Source organism: Ictidomys tridecemlineatus, chromosome X, assembly GCF_052094955.1.
Source record: "Ictidomys tridecemlineatus isolate mIctTri1 chromosome X, mIctTri1.hap1, whole genome shotgun sequence".
NCBI classification, from domain to species: Eukaryota; Metazoa; Chordata; class Mammalia; order Rodentia; family Sciuridae; genus Ictidomys; species Ictidomys tridecemlineatus.
The window spans coordinates 20,931,603-20,951,068 of record NC_135493.1 but is presented as its reverse complement, the minus strand read 5'-3'; the positions used below and the strand labels follow the sequence as shown (position 1 = coordinate 20,951,068).

The window sequence follows — 19,466 nt, the reverse complement described above, 5'->3', positions numbered from 1 at the left end:
AATCTTAAGACATGTCCATAAAAGCAATATTGGCCAATTTGGATGATAGAATGGGAGGGAAAATAGTACGAATTATAAAAGCATCAGAGATAATGCAAAACATCTTCACATGGCTTCAAACACAGAAAAAATAAATAATTATCTTCAGCTTTTTTCTTGCTTTCAATATTCTTGATTCTACATAAGTAATCTGGTGAATGAGATTCAATATTTATTGTGTATTAACTAGATGCCAGGTACTATTAGATATGTATTTTCTCCACTCTACAAATGAAGAAAGTAAGTCTGGAATAAATTAGGTAAACTGGCCAAGATCACATTGCTAGGAAGTGGTAGAGCTAGCAATTCATTCATTCACAGTCATTCATTGTTAAGAGGAGCATTTTTTTAAAAAAAGAAAATGGTACATTCCATCCATGAATGGAGATTTTTTAATGTAGACAATTCATACACAGGAAATCAACTGTTGGCTTTTGAGCTAAAAATGAGAGCCTCTATTTATTGACTAGTGATTCCTTCTCTTCTCTGTGATAAAGACATTATCATCTAGAATATTCCTAACTTGACAGTAAGAAATATCAATAACCAAAAATACAGTCAGTGATCTTCTTTGTTGAAAAATTGTTCTGTCTCTGAGTGTAGTAGGTAGGCTATATGAGATACACTTTAGTTGAAATCCATGGCTTCAGACCATTCATGGATCTTTCTTTCCTTGGGTACTGAGAACAACTTTTCTGTAGTACATATGTGAAGGAAGAGACTTGAGAAGAAGGAATAAAAGAAATTGTTTCAGTGTCTCTGCTTCAGTCTTTTACTGTTGTAAAAGAAAATGCTGGGGAACTGCTCCTTGGGGGGCAAATGATGGCCGACTCAGATGCTTTGTCACTTCCTCCCTTCCACAAGCCCTCAGCAGGAACAGGATTCCTCTGTTTTCTTTAAAGATGTCTTCAAAGCTTCCTGGATGCTGTCTCTGAATAAAATGAATGGTCTATGTTGCAAGACATGTTGTTTTGTGGATTTACAGGCTTCCTGGCCACAGTCAGAGGGGAACTCTTTCTTGATGCCCTATTCAATCTTTGGCCTTTAGAATCCAATCCAGGCAGTAACAATTATGCCGAGTTTGATTTACACCCCTGATTCACTTTTAAGCCACAGGCTTCACATCTATTTCTAACCCCTTTAAAACATTAAATGATCCAGTAAGCCATTTCTTAAATGTAAGAATTTAATGAATGGAGGTTGATTTAAGATATTGAGATTTCCTGAGAAGTTTTAGCCATTTTGAATAGAACCATGGCCTTACTGAAGCCCAATTTCAATTTATTATAGCTTGTGTTTAAAATAATTAAAGGTATATTGAAGGAAATGCTTATTACCTTGAATTTTATCAGCAGATTCAAAGTGCTAATTCTATAGACATAAGTCTCATTGTTATATCGCAAAACACTGACAATGACTCACACTGTGGCTTACTGTCAAGAAATCCAAACAAAAACAACAAAAAAGATCCCACCTCACCAAAACTTATTGCTTTCCTTTCAACCTGAAATTACGTTTGTAGTCTAATGTGATGGTACTTTGCTTCCTAACCTAATTGTGACAGGTTGAAATATTTGGCCACAAATCAGCTTCCCAGAGAAGATCAGTTTATAATGAACTGTCATGAATTTATTTAAAAGAAGCTTTTGCTTAAAATAACAGGAAAAACATATTCTGACTCACTGTTTTTTGATTATCACTTGGATCTCTTTCCATGTCCTCTTTAGCTGCCACTTCATGGGTATATTCAGTTTCTTAGGGGGAAACACTTATTCTTGGCACAATCCAGCTAGTTTCTTCTATGCCATCTGACCTATTGTGTTTTAAAATGACATTCTTTGCAAAGCAGAAAGCTGCTTATACTCAAAATGTCAATCCTCAGGAGTGATTCTAAGCATAATGTCATTAGTTTAAACTTGGTTCTATCTATCCTAGATACACACTCCAGTTCAAGCAGAAAGCAAAATCAAGCTATGTAGCATCTCTGGGACAATTTAGAATCTCTGATAGTATGAGGAAAGTCCTGATAAGTAGAACAGCTTTGGCACTTTTCAATTAAATGCTTGATAAATGAATTTCTCTGGGATTGTGCTCATTTCTTTAATTGCACTCACAAAACTGGAAAGTGAGTTGGTTTTATGATGTGGAAGAATTAAAAGCATATTGCAAATGGCCTCCAGAAGAAAACACTTTCAATCATTTGCTTCAACTATACCAAGGTTGCCAGTTCCCGATGGCACTCTGGGGGACATCACTGTGCTGGTAAGCACACCAGGGGCCTGTATGCATTGCATTGCATCTTCCTGAGCTAAGCAGAGAAGATAAATAGCAGGAGCTCTTGAGGAATTATATCATTGTTGGTTTTGGATTCTTGGTCCAGCTCCTAGTCATTCTCTTCATTCTGAGACAATCTATCAGGCAAGTTTGGGTCAATGACCCTTCTTTTTCAGATAATAACTTCAGCTGAATATTCAAGCACAGAGGACATTGGAGAGGTATAACAAGGACACACCTATCAATAGACTTTATATACTTTGAATAGACTGGGCACCTGACTCATGATAGTGATGCACTAATCCATCCAGATGTCCTCAGTAGTGATTCTTACCACCGCTTGCAGGCTCTCACTTGATAAAGTCTCATTTTGTCTCCCATGATGCTATTATCCAGCTTTAGGAAACTGTGTCTCTTCATTTTTTTCCAAGGTTTCCTTTCTTTTGCCGTTGGCTATTAATTTAACTTGTAGCTGCTCATGATTACATTGGATGGACTCTATACAAAGAAATGTCCATATTCTAGTTGCATATGTGTTTTTTCCTTTACTAAAATGTCCAATTAAAGGTATTTTGTGTCATATGAACTCTCTCCATATTGCTATTTGTATTACAGGAAGAAGTAGAGAAGAGATGTGCACACTGCTCTTCTCCAAAAGGGAAGACTGAGGAACTTGAGAGAAGGACTGATTTTTAGTCATTGTAAAATATACCATACAGAACCTTTAGAAATGGCAAGGACTCAGATCTAAGAGCAGAACCTTTAATATTAAAAATTATTCTGGAAAGGTACTTTTAATCCCCAACCAATCAAATATTCCATATTGATTTCTATTGCAAACACTTACAGGGCATGTTCATTGTCACAGGAAAAGGTGGAAAGGGGCAAGGGAAGAGGTTCATTTAGGATTCTTTTACCTTTTCTTTAAGATTTTCCAACATTTTCTCCACCTGTAGCTTGTCATCTTTGATTTTTTCAAGTTCAGCTTCTTTCCTTTTGTATTCCTCTTGGACTTTGAGGAGATGCTACAACAAAGACCAAAGACAATCAAGTCTCTAATTAAAAAGCCACACTTCACTTAAATTCCTGGATGAGCTTAGATATCAGATGGGGCTGGCCTCACATTCTTCCAGCAAACAGAACCTTTTTCCATTCAAACATTTGGAAAATGAAGACATATTTTTACTGTAAGTTATTTTATCTGGCTTATATGAATTTTCATTGAGTTTGGCCCTGAGAAACTAATTGATCTAGTCACTTAACTTCTTTTCCATTCTGGCCAGGGGTAAGGGTATGGTACAGTTAATATTGTCTGGGAAATAGCTTGATTGCTGCATAGATGTGGACTTAATGTTGTAAATCATACTTGCAAATAGCCATTTGCCTAAACAATTTCAATTTTTATGAAGAAAGCAGTAAAGAATCAAAATTTCACATATGCTCATTTCTATATTTCTAGGTGAAGAGCTGGATTTATCATTATTAATAATTACAACAAATACTATTTATTGAGGTCCTAATATATGCTAAGCATTGGGCTAAGGGTTTCATTTGCATGAACTACTTTAAGCCTCACAATAACCCTATGACATTATTATCTTTGAGGCTTAGAGAAGTTAACTGTCTTCCCTAAGGCCATTCAGATAGGAAGTGGCAGAACTAGATTTAAAACAGGCCACGTCAACCCCAGAGTCCATGTTCTTGACCACCATACTATACTATACATCTTTTGAGACAAGTTGGGAGAAATCTGATAATTGATTAGAAGGCTATTTTCTGTATAAAAAGTAATCAAAGTGAGTGAAATTAATTTTTAGGAGATAGAGCCCTAAAATCTCACTGAAGTATTTGAAAGGATGAAATGAAAAAGTTCATCACTTCCATTTTGCATTTAAGTGGCAAAACTGTTCTTATGTTCAATGGTTTCAAAATCAATATTAGAAGGAATAAACAACAGCAAAATGTTTCCAAAGTCTTACTTTTCAAAGGCTTGCAAAAGACCACTGGGAGGGCTAAAAATGCGGGGTACAATGTACACTGTCCAAGTTCTTTGAAGTCGAACACAGCAAACACATTTTTTTGTTAGAAAGATCTCTGATATAATTTAAGTGTTCCAATTAAACTCCACGATGACATTAAAAGGAAGGTAAGCATTACTTCACAGATTTTGTTAATAGGAAAAGTGAAATATTAATGTGATCTTACTTGTCATACAAGAAGATAATAATACAGGGCTGCTAGTGCCAGAAGAGACTTCCAGTTCATCAGTTGTAATTTCCAACTGGCAATTAGCTTTGCACTAGGTAATTCTGAGGCACAGAGTTTAAAAAATTATTGCACAATTTAAGTTGTAAGGAAAAGGGATGGTGGTCTGGCACAACAGAAGGAAAGAGTACCCTTACTCAGAAGTGCTACTTCTTTACAACAGTACATGCAGATGTTGATATCTTTTAAACTGTAGGCTCACTCTGGTCATAGTTACACCAAACTTCTGTATATTGAGCACTTGCTATATAATGTTGAATGTGAATGCAATTGGAGTTGGATGCAATTATTTTATTTTTATACTTGGGATTATGTGCAGGCAAGCTCATTCACATAAAAGACTGAAAACAAAATAAAACCACATAGAATGAATTATTATTATGCACCCAAGGCACTGATACTTACAAACTCATAATGGCTCCACTTTCAACCAAATCAAGTATAGGATTCTTGCCATTTCTTCTAAAAGTATGCATTATATATCATTCCATTAACTAGATACAAATTCATTGGCCCTTTTTCATATCTAAATAATTGAGGTTCTTCATAATGATCCTAAGGTCCTCCTATCTAGATCCTGAAGTATTTCTGAAGCATCAAGAACAGATCAGATTCTGTTCAGTGTAGTTTTTTTATGTGTTTTAACTTTTTTAGTGATTTTTTAAAAAAATAAATGACAGCCGAATGCATTAAAATTCTTATTACACATATAGAGCACAACTTTTCAAATCTCTGGTTGTACAGAAAGTATATTCACACCAATTTGTGTCTTCATACATGTAATTTGGATAATAATGTCCATCACATTCCACCATCCTTGCTAACCCCATGTCCCCTCCCTTCCCCTCCCACCCCTCTGCCCTATCTAGAGTTCACCTATTGCTCTCATGCTCCCTCTCCCTAATGTAGTTTTATGTTAAGCATTTCTCACTGAATGCTCTTGTTTTAAAACTGGTGATCCATTGCTATCTCTGTATTAACAAGAATATCTTATTAACATACAGCACATGTACTTCCTTCCTCAGCCATGCCAGAAACTACAACAACAACAAGAGGAAGAGGTTTGATATCCTATTTACTTGCAGGAAACCTTTTACAAATGAGGAATTAATGCTATTATTCCCAAAAGCACAGAAAACAAATATGCCTGTACCTGTTGCATTCCTTGTAGGGCTTGTTGCAGGAGTTTCAGTTGTTGCTCCTTGTTTGGATCATCTTCTCTGTGGGCTTTGCCTTGTTCTTGCTTGAGCAGTTCTACCTCATTCCGATAGGCATCAAGCTGCCAACGGAGGCTGTCATTTTCTTCCTTCAGGGCCTCTGCCTGTGATACTAAGGCTAAATGATTAATGGAAAATGTTAAAACATATCCAGATTACCTTCTGTGTTTAGTTGAATACATGAAAGGTTGATATTTTAAATGAATATGTATAAGTTATCTCATAGAAGAAAAAGGTGCCAAAATGTATACTGGAGAAAAGATAGTTTTTTTAACAAATGGTGCTGAGAAAACTGTAAATCCATATGTAGAAGAATGAAATTTAACTCTTATCTCTCACCCTACACAAAAGTCAACTCAATGTGGATCAAAGACCTGGAAATTAGACCAGAGACCCTGCAACTGCTAGAAGAAAATGCAGGCAGCCTAATACTAAAACATGTTGACTCAAGGACTGACTTCCTTAACAAGACTCCTAAGTACAAGTAAAATTAAAATTAAAAATCAATAAATGGGATGGAATCAAATTAAAAAGTTTCTCCACAGCAAAGAGAACAATCAAGAGTGTGAAGAGAGAGTCTAAAGAATGGGAGACAGCCTTTACTATTTGCTTCCCAGGTTGGGCATTAATATACAGGATATCCAAAGAACACAAAAAACTTAACACTCAAAAAACCAAACAACCCAATCAATAAATGGGCAAAGAGATGGAAAATAACACTTCACAGAAGAAATATGAATGGTTAACAAATAAATGAAAAAAATGTTCAACATCCCAAGCAACTGGAGAAATGGAAATGAAAACTACACTGAGATTTCATTTTACTCCAGTTAGAATCACAATTATCAAGAATACAAGTACATCTATAAGAAATTAATTTAAAATACTATGGGCAAATGGTAAATGAAAGAAAGATCTATAGAGGGAAGGGAACAGGGGGTGAGGAGAGGGAAGGGGAAAGAGAGGTATTCAAATCTGAATTAGAACAAGATATATTCCATGCTTGTATATTATGTTAAAATGGGATCCACTGAAATGTATAACTAAAAAGAATGAATAAAAAATAATACAAGCAACAATAATGTTGGTGAGGATGTGGAAGAAAGGACACATTCATACATTGTTGGGTGAAACTGCAAATTGGTCCAACCACTCTGGAAAGCAGGATGGAGATTCCTCAAAAAACTAGGAATGGAACAACCATTTGACTCAGCTATCCTGCTTCTTACTATATAGCCAAAGGATTTAAAATCAACATATGACAGTGACACAGCCACATCAACTTTTTATAGCAGCATATTAACATTACCCAAGCTATGGAATCAACCTAGGTGACCTTCAACAGAATGGATAAAGGAAATGTTGTATATATACACAATGGAGTATTACTCAGCCATAAAGAAGAATGACTTTATGACATTTGCTAGTAGATAGATGGAACTGGAGACTATCATGCCAAATGAAATAAGCAACTCCTAAAAAATTGAAAGCCAAATATTTTCTCTGATATGTGGAAGCTAACCCAAAATAAGGAGGAATAGATAAAACAGAATAGTATACCACAGTGAATCTCACCATTATGTACATCTACAAGACACTACTTTAAAAAAAACATATAATAGTAGAAAGATCATTAGAGTAGAAAGAAGGGAACAGTAAGGAGGAGGAATGGAGGGGAAGGGGAAGTACTGGGGACTGAATTAGAACAGATTATATTCCATGCTTTTATAATAGTGTGAACATGAATTCTATTATCATGTATAACTAAAAAAACAATAAAAATAAATTAATATGTATAAAAAGCAAATTAGTACAACAACTTTGGAAAGCAGTGTGGAGATTCCTCAAAAGAGTAGGAATGGAACCACTATGTGGCTCAGCTATCCCACTCCTTGGTATTTAACCTAAAGAACTAAAATCAGCATACTATAGTGATACAGGCATGTCAGTGTTTATAGCAACATAATTCACAAGAGCCAACTTAGGGAACCAGCCCAGGTACTCATCAACAGGTGAGTGGATAAAAAAATGTGCTATATGTACACCATGGAATTTTATTTAGTTATAAAGAGGAATGAAGTTATGGCATTTGTAAGTAAATGGATGGAAATGGATATTATCATGCTGAATGAGATAAGCCAGATTCAGAACATCAAGGATCAAATGTTGCTTCTCATATGTGGAAGTTATATCAAAATAAGATGAAAAGGAGGGGTGGGAATCTTGTGAAAATAGGAGGGAGATCAGTGGAGTAGGGGAAGGAGATAGAGGGAGAAGGAGGACAGATGGGAAAAAGGAGGGATGATAGAATAAAATTGACCAAATTATGCTACATACACATACAAATATACCACAGTGAATTTAACTTTTTAAAAAAATATTTTTTAGTTGTTGATGGACTTTCAGTTTATTTATTTTTATGTGGTGCTGAGAATCGAACCCAGTGCCTCATGCATGCTAGGCAAGTGTTCTACCACTGAGCCACAACCATAGCCCCACAGTGAATTTAACTTTCATGCATATCTATAAGAACCATTAAAAAAACTATAAATGAGTAAAAAGAAGACCAGAAGAATAGAGAAAGAAGAGTAGGAGGGGGAGGAGGAAAGGGAGTGAAAGAAGAAATATGGACTACAGTGAGCAAATTATATTACATGCAGATATGATTATGTCAAAGTGAAGCCCGCCATTATATATAACTATAATGTACTGATAAAAACACTTATTTAAAAAGCCTCTTGAGGAGGAGGAGTTTTGGTCTAAATTGGCCACGACTACAGAGATGGACACAAAATCCATGCAGACCCATTTTTATAAGTGAGCCAGAATTCTAACACACAAGAGTCTCATCATACTTCATATTCTCCACCCCCAAATATAACTAAAACATATTCCCAGGTAAGATACTTTTATTATCTTACTTGGTACTTTTATTTGAAATGCAAATAAAAGGTACTTTTATTTGAAATGCAGCAAGTTATAAGAGCCTAGTAATAAGAAAGTATAGGACTAATTGCCTCAAACTGACAACTGCCTACACAATAATTTTGCTGAAAGATGTTTTTAAAGAATGCAGCATTGACTAGTCTTACAGAAGAAAAGTAAATGTATAAACTAAGACATTAAGATTTCCAGTTTCTGGTCTACCATGTGAGAAGCTTAAAAGTTTCCACTCTGTCTTAACAGGAAATAAACAGCTGAATGAACTGAAAAATCAATAGCTCTTCTTATATCCTTCAGGGGAGTGAGGTCAAAGGGCAAACTGCTGCTCCCCAAATTGGAGTTACACACAGGCGGACCTAGTGAATCATGACTTATAGAACCAGAAACTCATGAGCAGAAACCTCCATGGGAATCATTGTCAACTTAGCAAAACAAACTGTAATTGACAAATTGTTGGCTACTCAGTGTGGATAGTCTGTGAGTTAAAAACTCTTGAGGGGTTGGGGGATACTTTTTTTGAAAGCTTTACCTCCAGGAACACTACCAGTTTTCACAGTGAGTGTCAAAGAAAAAAAAATCTCCTTTTGCTTCTGGCAGGGGAAAGGAAAAGAACCATTTTGAATTTTGAAATGCCAGAACATTCTGTTCTTATTTACATAACTTGCTCTTACACAAATCTATTTTTACCAGAGCCTAACCTGCTGGGGTTTTAAAAGAGCCTAACAAACCTGGTGGAAGGGAAATACTCAACTCCAGTTCCTTCCAGCCATTCTGCCTACCAACAGATCAGAGAAATAAAACTGATGAAGTTCATAGTCTGGGGATACAGACTCACCAAAAAATGGAGACTTGATCATAGAACTGGAGAATATTCCTCCTCCTCCCACACAAATGAAGGCCTATATATATGCTGGAGTTCCTTACACTCAGAATATCATGTCTGGATTTAACAAAAGATTAAAAGACATACTAAATGGAAAAAATATATTTGAGGATACAGAGAAATATCAGTACAGACTCAGATATAGAAAAGGAGCTGGTGTTATCAGCCTGGCAATTTAATAATAAAAAAACCCTATGGTTAAAGGATCAGTAGAGGAAAGGGGCCAGGATATGGAAGATGGGGGGGTGGGAAGTACTGGAGAGTGATATTGGCCAAATTATATTGTTACACTCTATGCATGTATAAATATGCAATAACAAATCCCACCATTATGAACAACTGTAATGTACTAACAAAGAAAAACGTAGAAAGAGGAAAAAAACCCTATGGTGAATATGCAAAGGGCTTTATTGGAAAAAGTATATAGCATGCAAGAAAACATGAATAGTACAAGCAGAGAGTTGGAAATTCTAACAAAGAATATAAAAAAATACTAGAGATCCAAAACTGTAATAGGAATGAAGAATGTCTTTGTTAGGTCAATAGTAGATTGAATATGGCTGAGGAAAGAATCTCTGAGCTTCAGGATATGATAATTAAAAACCTCTCCAAGACTAAAAACCTGTCTTTGTCCATTTGGGTTGCTAGAAAAATATCATAAACTGGGTGGCTTATAAAACAACAAATTTACTTCTTATAGTTCTGTAAGCTGGAAAGTACAAGATCAAAGTACTAGTAGTTTTCAGTGTCTGCTGAATGTCCAATTCCTGATTCATAGATGGTGCCATCTAGCACTATCCTTGCATCAAAAAGGGGCAAGGGCAGCTCTCTGGAGTCTCTTCTATTAAGGGGACTAATCCTATTCATGAATGCACCACATTTCCCCAAAGCCTCACTTCCCCCAATATTGTCACAATGGTGATTAGGTGTCAGCATGTGAATTTTGGGGAACATAAATATGCATACTATAACAAAATCAGAGAGAAAAAAAGACTAAAGGAAAAATAACAGAATATCCAGGAACTAGGGGACACCCACAGTAGCAGTAATCATGTATAATGGGAAAACCAGGAGAAGAAAGTAAAAGAAGCAATATTTAAAGCAATAATGGCTGGGAATTTTCTTAAATTAATGTCACATGCCAAAATACATATTGAGGAAGCTCAGTCAACACCAAGTAGGATAAATGCCCCCCCAAACTATACCTATGCATATCACACTTAGATTTTAGAAAATCAAAATAAAGAAAAAAAATCTCGAAAGAAGTCAGAGGAAAACAGCACCTTACCTATAGAAAAGTAAATATAATATTATATCTGGCTTTTCAGCAAACAAGAAAAGTGGAGTGAAGTATTTAAAGATTAAGAGAATAAACTCTAGCAAATTACAATTCTGTACCTTATAAAATTGTTCTTCAAGACTGAAATAAAAAGAAATGTTTTCTCAGAAAAATAAAAACTAAAGCAATTTGTTGCTATTAATCTGCCTTGCAAGAAATGCTAAAAGAAGTTTTCCAGAAAAGAGAAAAATGATATGTCATAAATTTAGATCTGCATAAAGAAATGAAGAATATATAAATGAGTAAGTGAAGGTAAAATAAAACCTTTTATTTTTCTTATTCAAGTGATTCAGCATATAACTGTTCAGAATAACAGTAGCAAAAAATGTGTTCAACTATATATACTTATGTATATGTGAAATGAATGAAAGCAATAATACAAAGGATGAGAGAAAAGTATTAGGAATATTTTGTAATTTTAAGGAACTTGTACTACCCATGAAATGGTGTAGAGTTATTTGAAAGTGGATTTGGATTACTTGTAAATGTACAGTGCAAAATTTTAGGGAAACTACTAAAAATTACATAAAAAGAAGTAAAATTGATATGATAAGAAAAAGAGAAAATAGAATAATATAGTATCCTTCAATTAAAACCAGAAAAGGCAGAAAAAGTGTGGAAAACAAAATAGTAACAAAGAAAAAGGGTGACCAAAAGAAAACAGCTGCAAACATGGTAGATGTTTGCCCAACTATACCAGTAATCACTTTAAATGTCATTGCTCTAAACACACCAGTAAAAGATAGATTGTCAGAGTGGATCAAAAAATAATAACCAAGTATATGACTCATAAGAAAACCACTTCGAATATAAGAAAATATGTAGATTTAAAGTAAATAGATAGAGAAAGGTATATCATTCGAACACTTTTAATTAAAAGAGAATTGAAATATCTATATTAATTTCAGACAGAGAAGACTTCAGAACAAGGAAATTAATGGATAAAGAGAGGCATTACATAATGCTATAGGGGTCAGTACTCCAAGAAGATGTAACAATTCTTAATGTGTAAGAGGCTAACAAACAGAACATTGAATATGTGAGGCAACCACTGATAGAACTTCAAGGAGAAATAGATTAACCTCCTAACACCCCTCTGTCAAAAATGGACAGTTCCAGGAAGCAGAAAATTGAACTCAACAATCCCATCAATCAACTAGATATAATTGACATCTATAGATTACTTCATCTAACAGTAGCAAATTACATATTTTCTAGCCCACATGAAAGTTTTTCTGAGAGACCACATATTAAGCCACAAAATATACCTTAACATCTTTTAAAAAATGAAATAATGCAATATATGTACTTAGACCATAGTGGAATTAAGCTAGCCATCAATAACAGAAAGATAGCTGGAGAATCCTCAACTATTTAGAGATTAAACACCCTACTTATAATAAATGGGTCAAAGAGAAATACCAAGGGATAGCTCAGTGGTAGAGCCCTTGCCCCTCATGTGTGGAACACTAGGTTTGATCCTCAGCACCACATAAAAATTAATAAAGGTATTGTGTCCATCTACAATTAAAAAAACTAAAAAATAGAAATACCAAGAGAAATAAAAAAATTTGGAACAAAATGAAAATGAAAATACAACTTATCCAAATCCATAGAATGCAGCAAAAATGGTGCTCAGAGGGAAATTTGTAGCACTAAATGCATATATTAGAAATGAAGAAACATCAAAATCAATTATGTGAACCTCTACCTTAGAAAACTAGATAAAAAAGAACAAATTAATCAAATCAAATATACTCTGGTAAGCACTCTGGCAGTTTATTACAAAATCATATACATATGATTTTATATTTTTATCTTATCATAAAATCCAGCAATCATGCTTTTACACCAAATCCAGCATTTATCCAAATTAACTGAAAGCAAATGTCTGCACAAAAGCCTTAAAATGTATATTTACAGAACCTTTATTAATTGTTGAAATTTGATGCAACAAAGTTGCCCTCAGCAGATGAATAGATAAATCATGGTATATCCAATGTGATATTAGTCAGTACTAAAAAGAAATGAATCATCAAACCATGAAAATATATGAAGGAAACTTAAATATATAGTATTATTAAATGAATGTTGTCAATCTGCAAAGGCTACATATGATATGATGCCAACCATATGGTGATCTGGAAAAGACAACACTGGGGAGATAGTGAAAAGACAGTGGTTGTTAATGGTTAACATTAAGGGAAGGACGAATAGGCATAGCACAGAGGATTTTTAGAGCTGTGAAAATTCTGTATGATATAAGCATGTAGGATACATCCCATTATATATTTGACAAAACCCAGAGAAGGTACATCATCAAGAGTGAACCCTAATGTAAACTATGGATTTTGTATGCTTATGATGTGTCAATGAACTTATTGAAACAAATGCATCATTCTGGTGGGAGAGGTTGATAGTGGGGGAAGACTTCCTTTTTAGGGACAAGGACAACACTCTACTTTCTACTCAATTTTTCTCGGAATCAAAAACTGCTCTAAAAAAAAGTTTGTTAATAAAGACACATGGGGGAAACCTAGGTTAAATTTAATTATTTATGTGGTTGGGTACATTCTCTAAAGTCCAAAATCATAAACCTATTTCAAAATATTTAATTAGGAATTTTCATTAATTCAACAAACATTTATTGAGTGCCTTCTATATTCCAAGCTTATGACTATTTAAAAATTGTGATCCACTAATCTCTATTGTTTACACACTATATTGATGGAAATATTTGTAGTTTCTTTCTTCTCCATCTTTTTTTATAGTAATGTGGGGAACTGAATCCAGGGCCTTGTTGCATGCTAGGCAAATACTCTTCTACTGAGCGATACCCTTAGCCCACTTTTTTGATTAATATCAGGAAAAAAATCCCAGAAAAAGAGATATTATCAAGATGGATCAAAAGTTAAAACTGTATATTAAATTTATAAAGAAGTTATAAGGCAATTTGACAAAGATGTGGATTTTCTCAGCTACCTATGCACAGGGACTCTGGGTTAAAAAAGGGAAAAAAGTAATAAGAAATCAAACCATTGAAATTTTAAGTTATAAAAGGTATAAGACGTATTTTTTGACTTAATTTTTAAAATTCTTTTTAGATGTATATGACAGTAGAGTGTATTTTGACATGTTATACACACACAGAGTATAATTTTTTCTAAGTAGGATCCCATTCTTGTGGTTGTACATGATGGGGAGTTACATTAGTCATGTATTCATATATGAACACAGGAAAATTATGACGATTCATTCTAGTCTTTCCTATTCCCATCCCCCTTCCCTTCATTTTCCTTTGTCTAATCCAGTGAACCTCAGTTTTTCCCTCTCCACCCTCCCTTTCTGTGTGTTAGCATCCACATATGAGAGAGAACATGATAGTCTCTAGTTCCACCCATTTACCAGCAAATGCCATAATATCATTCTGTTAGATGTGTTTCCTAGGGCTGGGGTTGTGGCTCAGTGGTGGAGCACTTGCCTAGCATGTGTGAAGCACTGGGTTCGATCCTCAGCACCACATAAAATAAGTAAATAAATAAAATACAGGTGTTGTATCCATCTACAACTTAAAAATTTTTAATAAAAAATGTTTTCTAGCTGGCCAATGGCTTAGGAGGCTGAGGCAAGAAGATTGTGAGTTCAAAGCCACCCTCAGCAAAAGCAAGGCCCTAAGCAACTCAATGAGACCCTGTCTCTAAATAAAATACAAAATTGGGCTGGGGATGTGGCTCAGTGGTCGAGTGCCTCTGAGTTCAATCCCTGGTACCCCCCAAAAGTGTTTTCTTTCTTTAACCTTTGTTTCTTTGTTTATGTGGCACTGAGGATAAAATCCAGTGCCTCATACATGCTAGGCAAGTGTTCCACAACTGAGCTGCAACCCCAACCCCAAGAAATGCTTTCTAAAGGGATTTCAAATAAAGATTAATTATTCTCTATATAAGGAAGGGAAAGAAGTTGTGACACACAAAGATGAAATATATAGAAGAGAACTGAATTCTGAGGGGAAAAACAAAACAAAATCCCAAACACCCTATTCCTAAGGGGAAGCTGCCTTTAGGAAGCACTGGGTTTAATTCAATGCCTTGAACCTAAGGGTCTTCCTAAAACTATTAGGTACTTATGTAGGTCTCTGTGATCAGATTGTCTATCCACAGCAGAGAGGCAATGTACTTGGAAAGGTTCTGCGGAGAACTATCTTCAAGTAATCTCAGTGTCTGTATTGTTTTCTGTGGGTGGCCATGCAATTATCCTGATATGGCAATTTTAAATCTCTCATTTTAATTTAAAAAATTACAAAAGACCTTTGGTATGACACTTTCATTTTATGTTTGGGTTTGTTAAAGATTTTAATTCTTGGTGTAATTACACAGATTTTATGTCTTTGAAGAGAAAGCCAACAATACAAAGACTTGGATTCCCAGCACTCCAAATACTATCTATTCTTGCCTTCTCCCAGCTTCTGGGATACTTTCCATCAGACAGGCAGTATTTCTATCATAACACCAAAGGAAGATGCTACGAGTTATGGTGATTGTATATACAAAACTGTGTAGAAAAAAGGGCAACTATCTGCCAAACAAAAGCAGAAATATTTGGTTTGCTTGTTGAGTCAGTACCAAGGACAGCATCTTGATCTGAAGTCTGGCTGAATAGTATAAAGGTTTCTGTGCAAATCAAGTGACTCCTACAGATAGACAATTATTTATTTCTGCTTTGGTTTGCATGTTTGTCCTCTGGCAGTCCATATGGCTTAATACAAAATAGTTACATTTTGTTTTCTTCCTTTTGTTTCTTTTGTACTCCAGGTCAGTGATTATACTCATGTTCTACATGTCACAATAGATACATGGACAAGAAAAGGGCAGAGATTCAGAATGGGTTAGAGGCACTTTCTGTAGTTTAAATGCAAAACATTTTCCCTCTGAGAAAATGAGGAGAGATTGCTTCTGTCCTGCCTGGGGGAAAGGGCATGCAAGTGAGCAGCAATGCATACCTGTAGCCAAGTGGGAACAGATAATAATCTTCTCAGTTTGGACCTGTCACTAAGAAAAAGATTGTTATCACCTATAATGTTACTGAGGGGACCTTCCCTACAAAATATATTTCCCACTCTCTGAAATGTGGGTTTTTGTCATTTTAATGAGGACATCAAGTCTTTCCTTTCACAGATTTAATATTAATTGGGCCCATTTCTGAAGTTGCAGTTCTTTGTACATTGCCAGAACATTGAAAACTTCAATATTACCTTTTAATAACATGTTTGAGTATGTGAATCCATTGGTCCCGGTATTAAAGAGCATAGTACAGTGAATGTATTCATATCCTGCCATCATTAGTTCTCAGCTTCTCCTTTTTGACTATTTCCTCTATGGGAAAAAAAAAACATTTCTCTTTATGCGGTTTGGTGCTTATTAGATCTGAAGGCTGCCAGTTCATCATGGCAAAATGAAAGTATGAAGGCAGCTGTGAAAACCTCCTTCTAGAGAAGCTGCTAAGAGCAAAAGCCCAGACATGTTTCTGTACAACAAAAGATCAAAAAGGATTTTTTGTTATTAAAAAAATTAATGCCTAGGTTTCTTCAGTAGTGTAAGAGAAACAACAAATAACGGAAGTAAAATCAGGGAGGCAGTTACTTTTACAAATTTTCATTATAGTAGGTGTTAAAGATGTTTAAAAATTATAGAAGGAAGAATGTGCAATATTCCTCTCAAGGTTCAGAAGAAAGTTTGAGCCTCAGCAATTCACAAACAGAAAAAGCCTAAAAGAACAAAGAGTAGGAAGAAAGAGAAGGATATGATCTGAGTGCAATCCATTGGGGCAGTTGCAAACTGGCTCAAGTAAAATCTCAAATGGATTCTCTGACCTCATAATGCCTTGCTTTCTTTGCCTCAATATGTCATTATCTCTACTACAATCAAGCTTCTGCCAGCATGGATGCACCTGAGACCTTGTTGTTTCCCCTCAGATCTCTACATTGCCCCCTCAAACACAGAATCTTCATATGGTAGTTATCCCAATCTCCTCAATCACCAGAAGACGCTGTTCTCTTTCCTTGTTGGAATCTTTAATCTCTTGAATTGGGAAACCTCATCCAGTCCACTAATTGCTTGCATATTCACATGCTCTCACTCCTTCCTCCCTTCCTCCCCGCCATCTCTTCTCCCTTCCCAGTTCTTTCTCATTTTTGTACCAGGGATTTAACCCAGGGGTGCTTAAGCACTGAGCCACATCCCCAGCCCAGTTTTTCTTTTTTTATTTTGAAACAGGGCCTCACAAAGTTGCTGAGGCTGATCCTGCTTTAGGCTTCTGAGCTGCTGGGATTATAGGTGTGTACAACTGTGCCTAGCCAATAATTGTTTTCTGGTTAAACAGATTCAACTTCAGACTCCCCAGAACCCAGCTTTACTACAGCCTCCTGAAAATCTTTTGCTACGCTTACCATGCCAATCCACAACATATGGACGCTGATTCAACACTCTCTGCTCCTTATGATAGGCCTCAAAGAACTCCCACAGGAAATAGTAGACTACGCAAGCTAGATCAATACAGACTTGTTTTGGTCTATGCTGATGGGTCTCAACTCACATTGACTTCTCCCTTCCATTCTTTCCACAGTCATTTACTCCAGATCTGTTCTTTTCTCTTCATGATCTCATTTCTGAATTATTTTTTTAATCAATGGATAACCAATCTCTTATGTTGTTCAGTTTCCCCATCTCTTATCTCAAAGAAGAAAGGTTATTCCCTTCATAAGCAAACTCCATCTGGATTTGGATCACTTTGCATTCTTCTCATCCAGGATTTCACTTCCATAATTACCTGTCAGTAGGCTTTCATTCTCCAGCATTTTCAGCTTTGCACTCTTCATGGTCTCCTTCCCATTTATCCAACAACAACACAACTTAACTTTAAATATGTTACCAATATAGGATACATTGACATATTATAAATAGCAATGTATAATATAATTATAATATGTCAATGTATATATATCCTATATCTTCCAGTTTATTGAAGTATAAATTTTCAAAATAATTTCTAATAATTCTCTGTATTTCAGAAATGGCTATGATGATATCTTTTCTCTAATTTTGTCAATTTGGGTATTTTTCATTTGATTAGTTTGGCTAAGGGTCTATCAATCTTGCTTACCTTCTCAAGAACCAACTATATTGCATTGATCCTTTGTATTGTTTACTTATTTTCAATTTCATCTCTGATCTTAATTATTTCCTGTCTTCTCCTAATTTTGGAATTAGTGTGTTTTGTTTTTCTAAGGCCTTGAGGTATAACAGTAGATTATTTATTTGGGTTCTTCTATTTTTATGTAGGCACTCAATACTACAACTTTCCTCTCAGAACTTCCTTCATGCTGTCCCAGAGATTTTGATATGTTGTATCTCTGTTTTCATTTGTTTCTAAGAATTCTTCAATTTTTCTCCTGATTTCTTCTATGACCCATTCCTCGTTTGAAAGTGTATTATTTAATCTCCAGGTGTTAAAATGGTTGCTATTTATCTTGTTATTGATTTCTAATTTCATTCTGTTATGATATGAAATAATGCATGGAATTCTCTTCTTTTGCATTTGCTAAGACTTGCTTTGTATCCAAAAATATGGTCTATTTTACAGAAGGTTTCACATGTTTCTGAGAAGAAAGGAAATTAGATTCTTGATGGATAAAATATAGATATTTGATTAATGGAAAATTTTAGTTCTGAAGAATGTTTGCTTAGTTTGTATCTAGACAACTTATCTATTGATGAGGGAGGTGTGTTGGAATCATCCAGTATTATTGTATCAGGATCTATTTGATTCTTTATATTGAATATAGGTTTTTTTAAACATACTTAGGTGCACTGACATTTGGGGCATAAATATTTATAATCATTATTTCTTGTTGTATAATTCCTTTAACCAGTATAAAGTGACCTTCATTGTCTCTTCTAATTAATATTGGCCTTAAGTCTAATTTGTCATTTATGAGAATAGCTATTCCTGCTTGCTTTTGGTGTCTATTTGCATGGAAAATCTTTTTCCATCCATCCTTTCATTTTCAGCCTGTGGATATCTTTGCCTGTAAGGTGAGTCTCTTATAAGCAACATATGGTTGGGCCTTGTTTTTCAAAGTAATTCTCCCAATCTGTTTTTTGATTGGAGAGTTTTAAGACTACTTACATTCAGTGTTATTATAGAGAGATAATAATTTTTAGGATTCATTTTGACATAATTATAAAAGCATAGAATATAATTTGCTCTAATTCAGTTCCCAGTACTTCCTCTTTCTTTTCCCTCCTCACTCTCCCCATTCCCTTCCCTCTACTAATATTTATGTTTACTTATAGTTTTTTAAAATTATTTCCTTGTGGATACACATAAAGATGAGATGCACTGTGGTATATTCATATATGTACACAGAAAAGTTAGGTCAGATTTATTCCACTGTTCTTCCCTTATTGCATCCTTCCTCCCTCCCTCTCAATTCCCTTCCTCTAGTCTATGA

At 35.0% G+C, this 19,466-nt stretch overlaps 1 protein-coding gene across 9 annotated transcripts in view; it reads right to left on the bottom strand.

Moving 5' to 3' along the window:
- Enox2 (ecto-NOX disulfide-thiol exchanger 2) overlaps positions 1-19,466 on the bottom strand; it is a 298,128-nt gene that overhangs the window by 7,982 nt on the left and 270,680 nt on the right. For all 9 annotated transcript variants that reach the window (XM_040285387.2, XM_078034279.1, XM_040285393.2 and 6 more), the window contains 2 exons: positions 5,732-5,913; positions 3,231-3,338 (listed from right to left, as the gene is read on the bottom strand). In XM_040285387.2, coding sequence (XP_040141321.1) covers positions 3,231-3,338; positions 5,732-5,913 — 290 coding nt within the window. The remainder of the gene's footprint in view (positions 1-3,230; positions 3,339-5,731; positions 5,914-19,466) is intronic.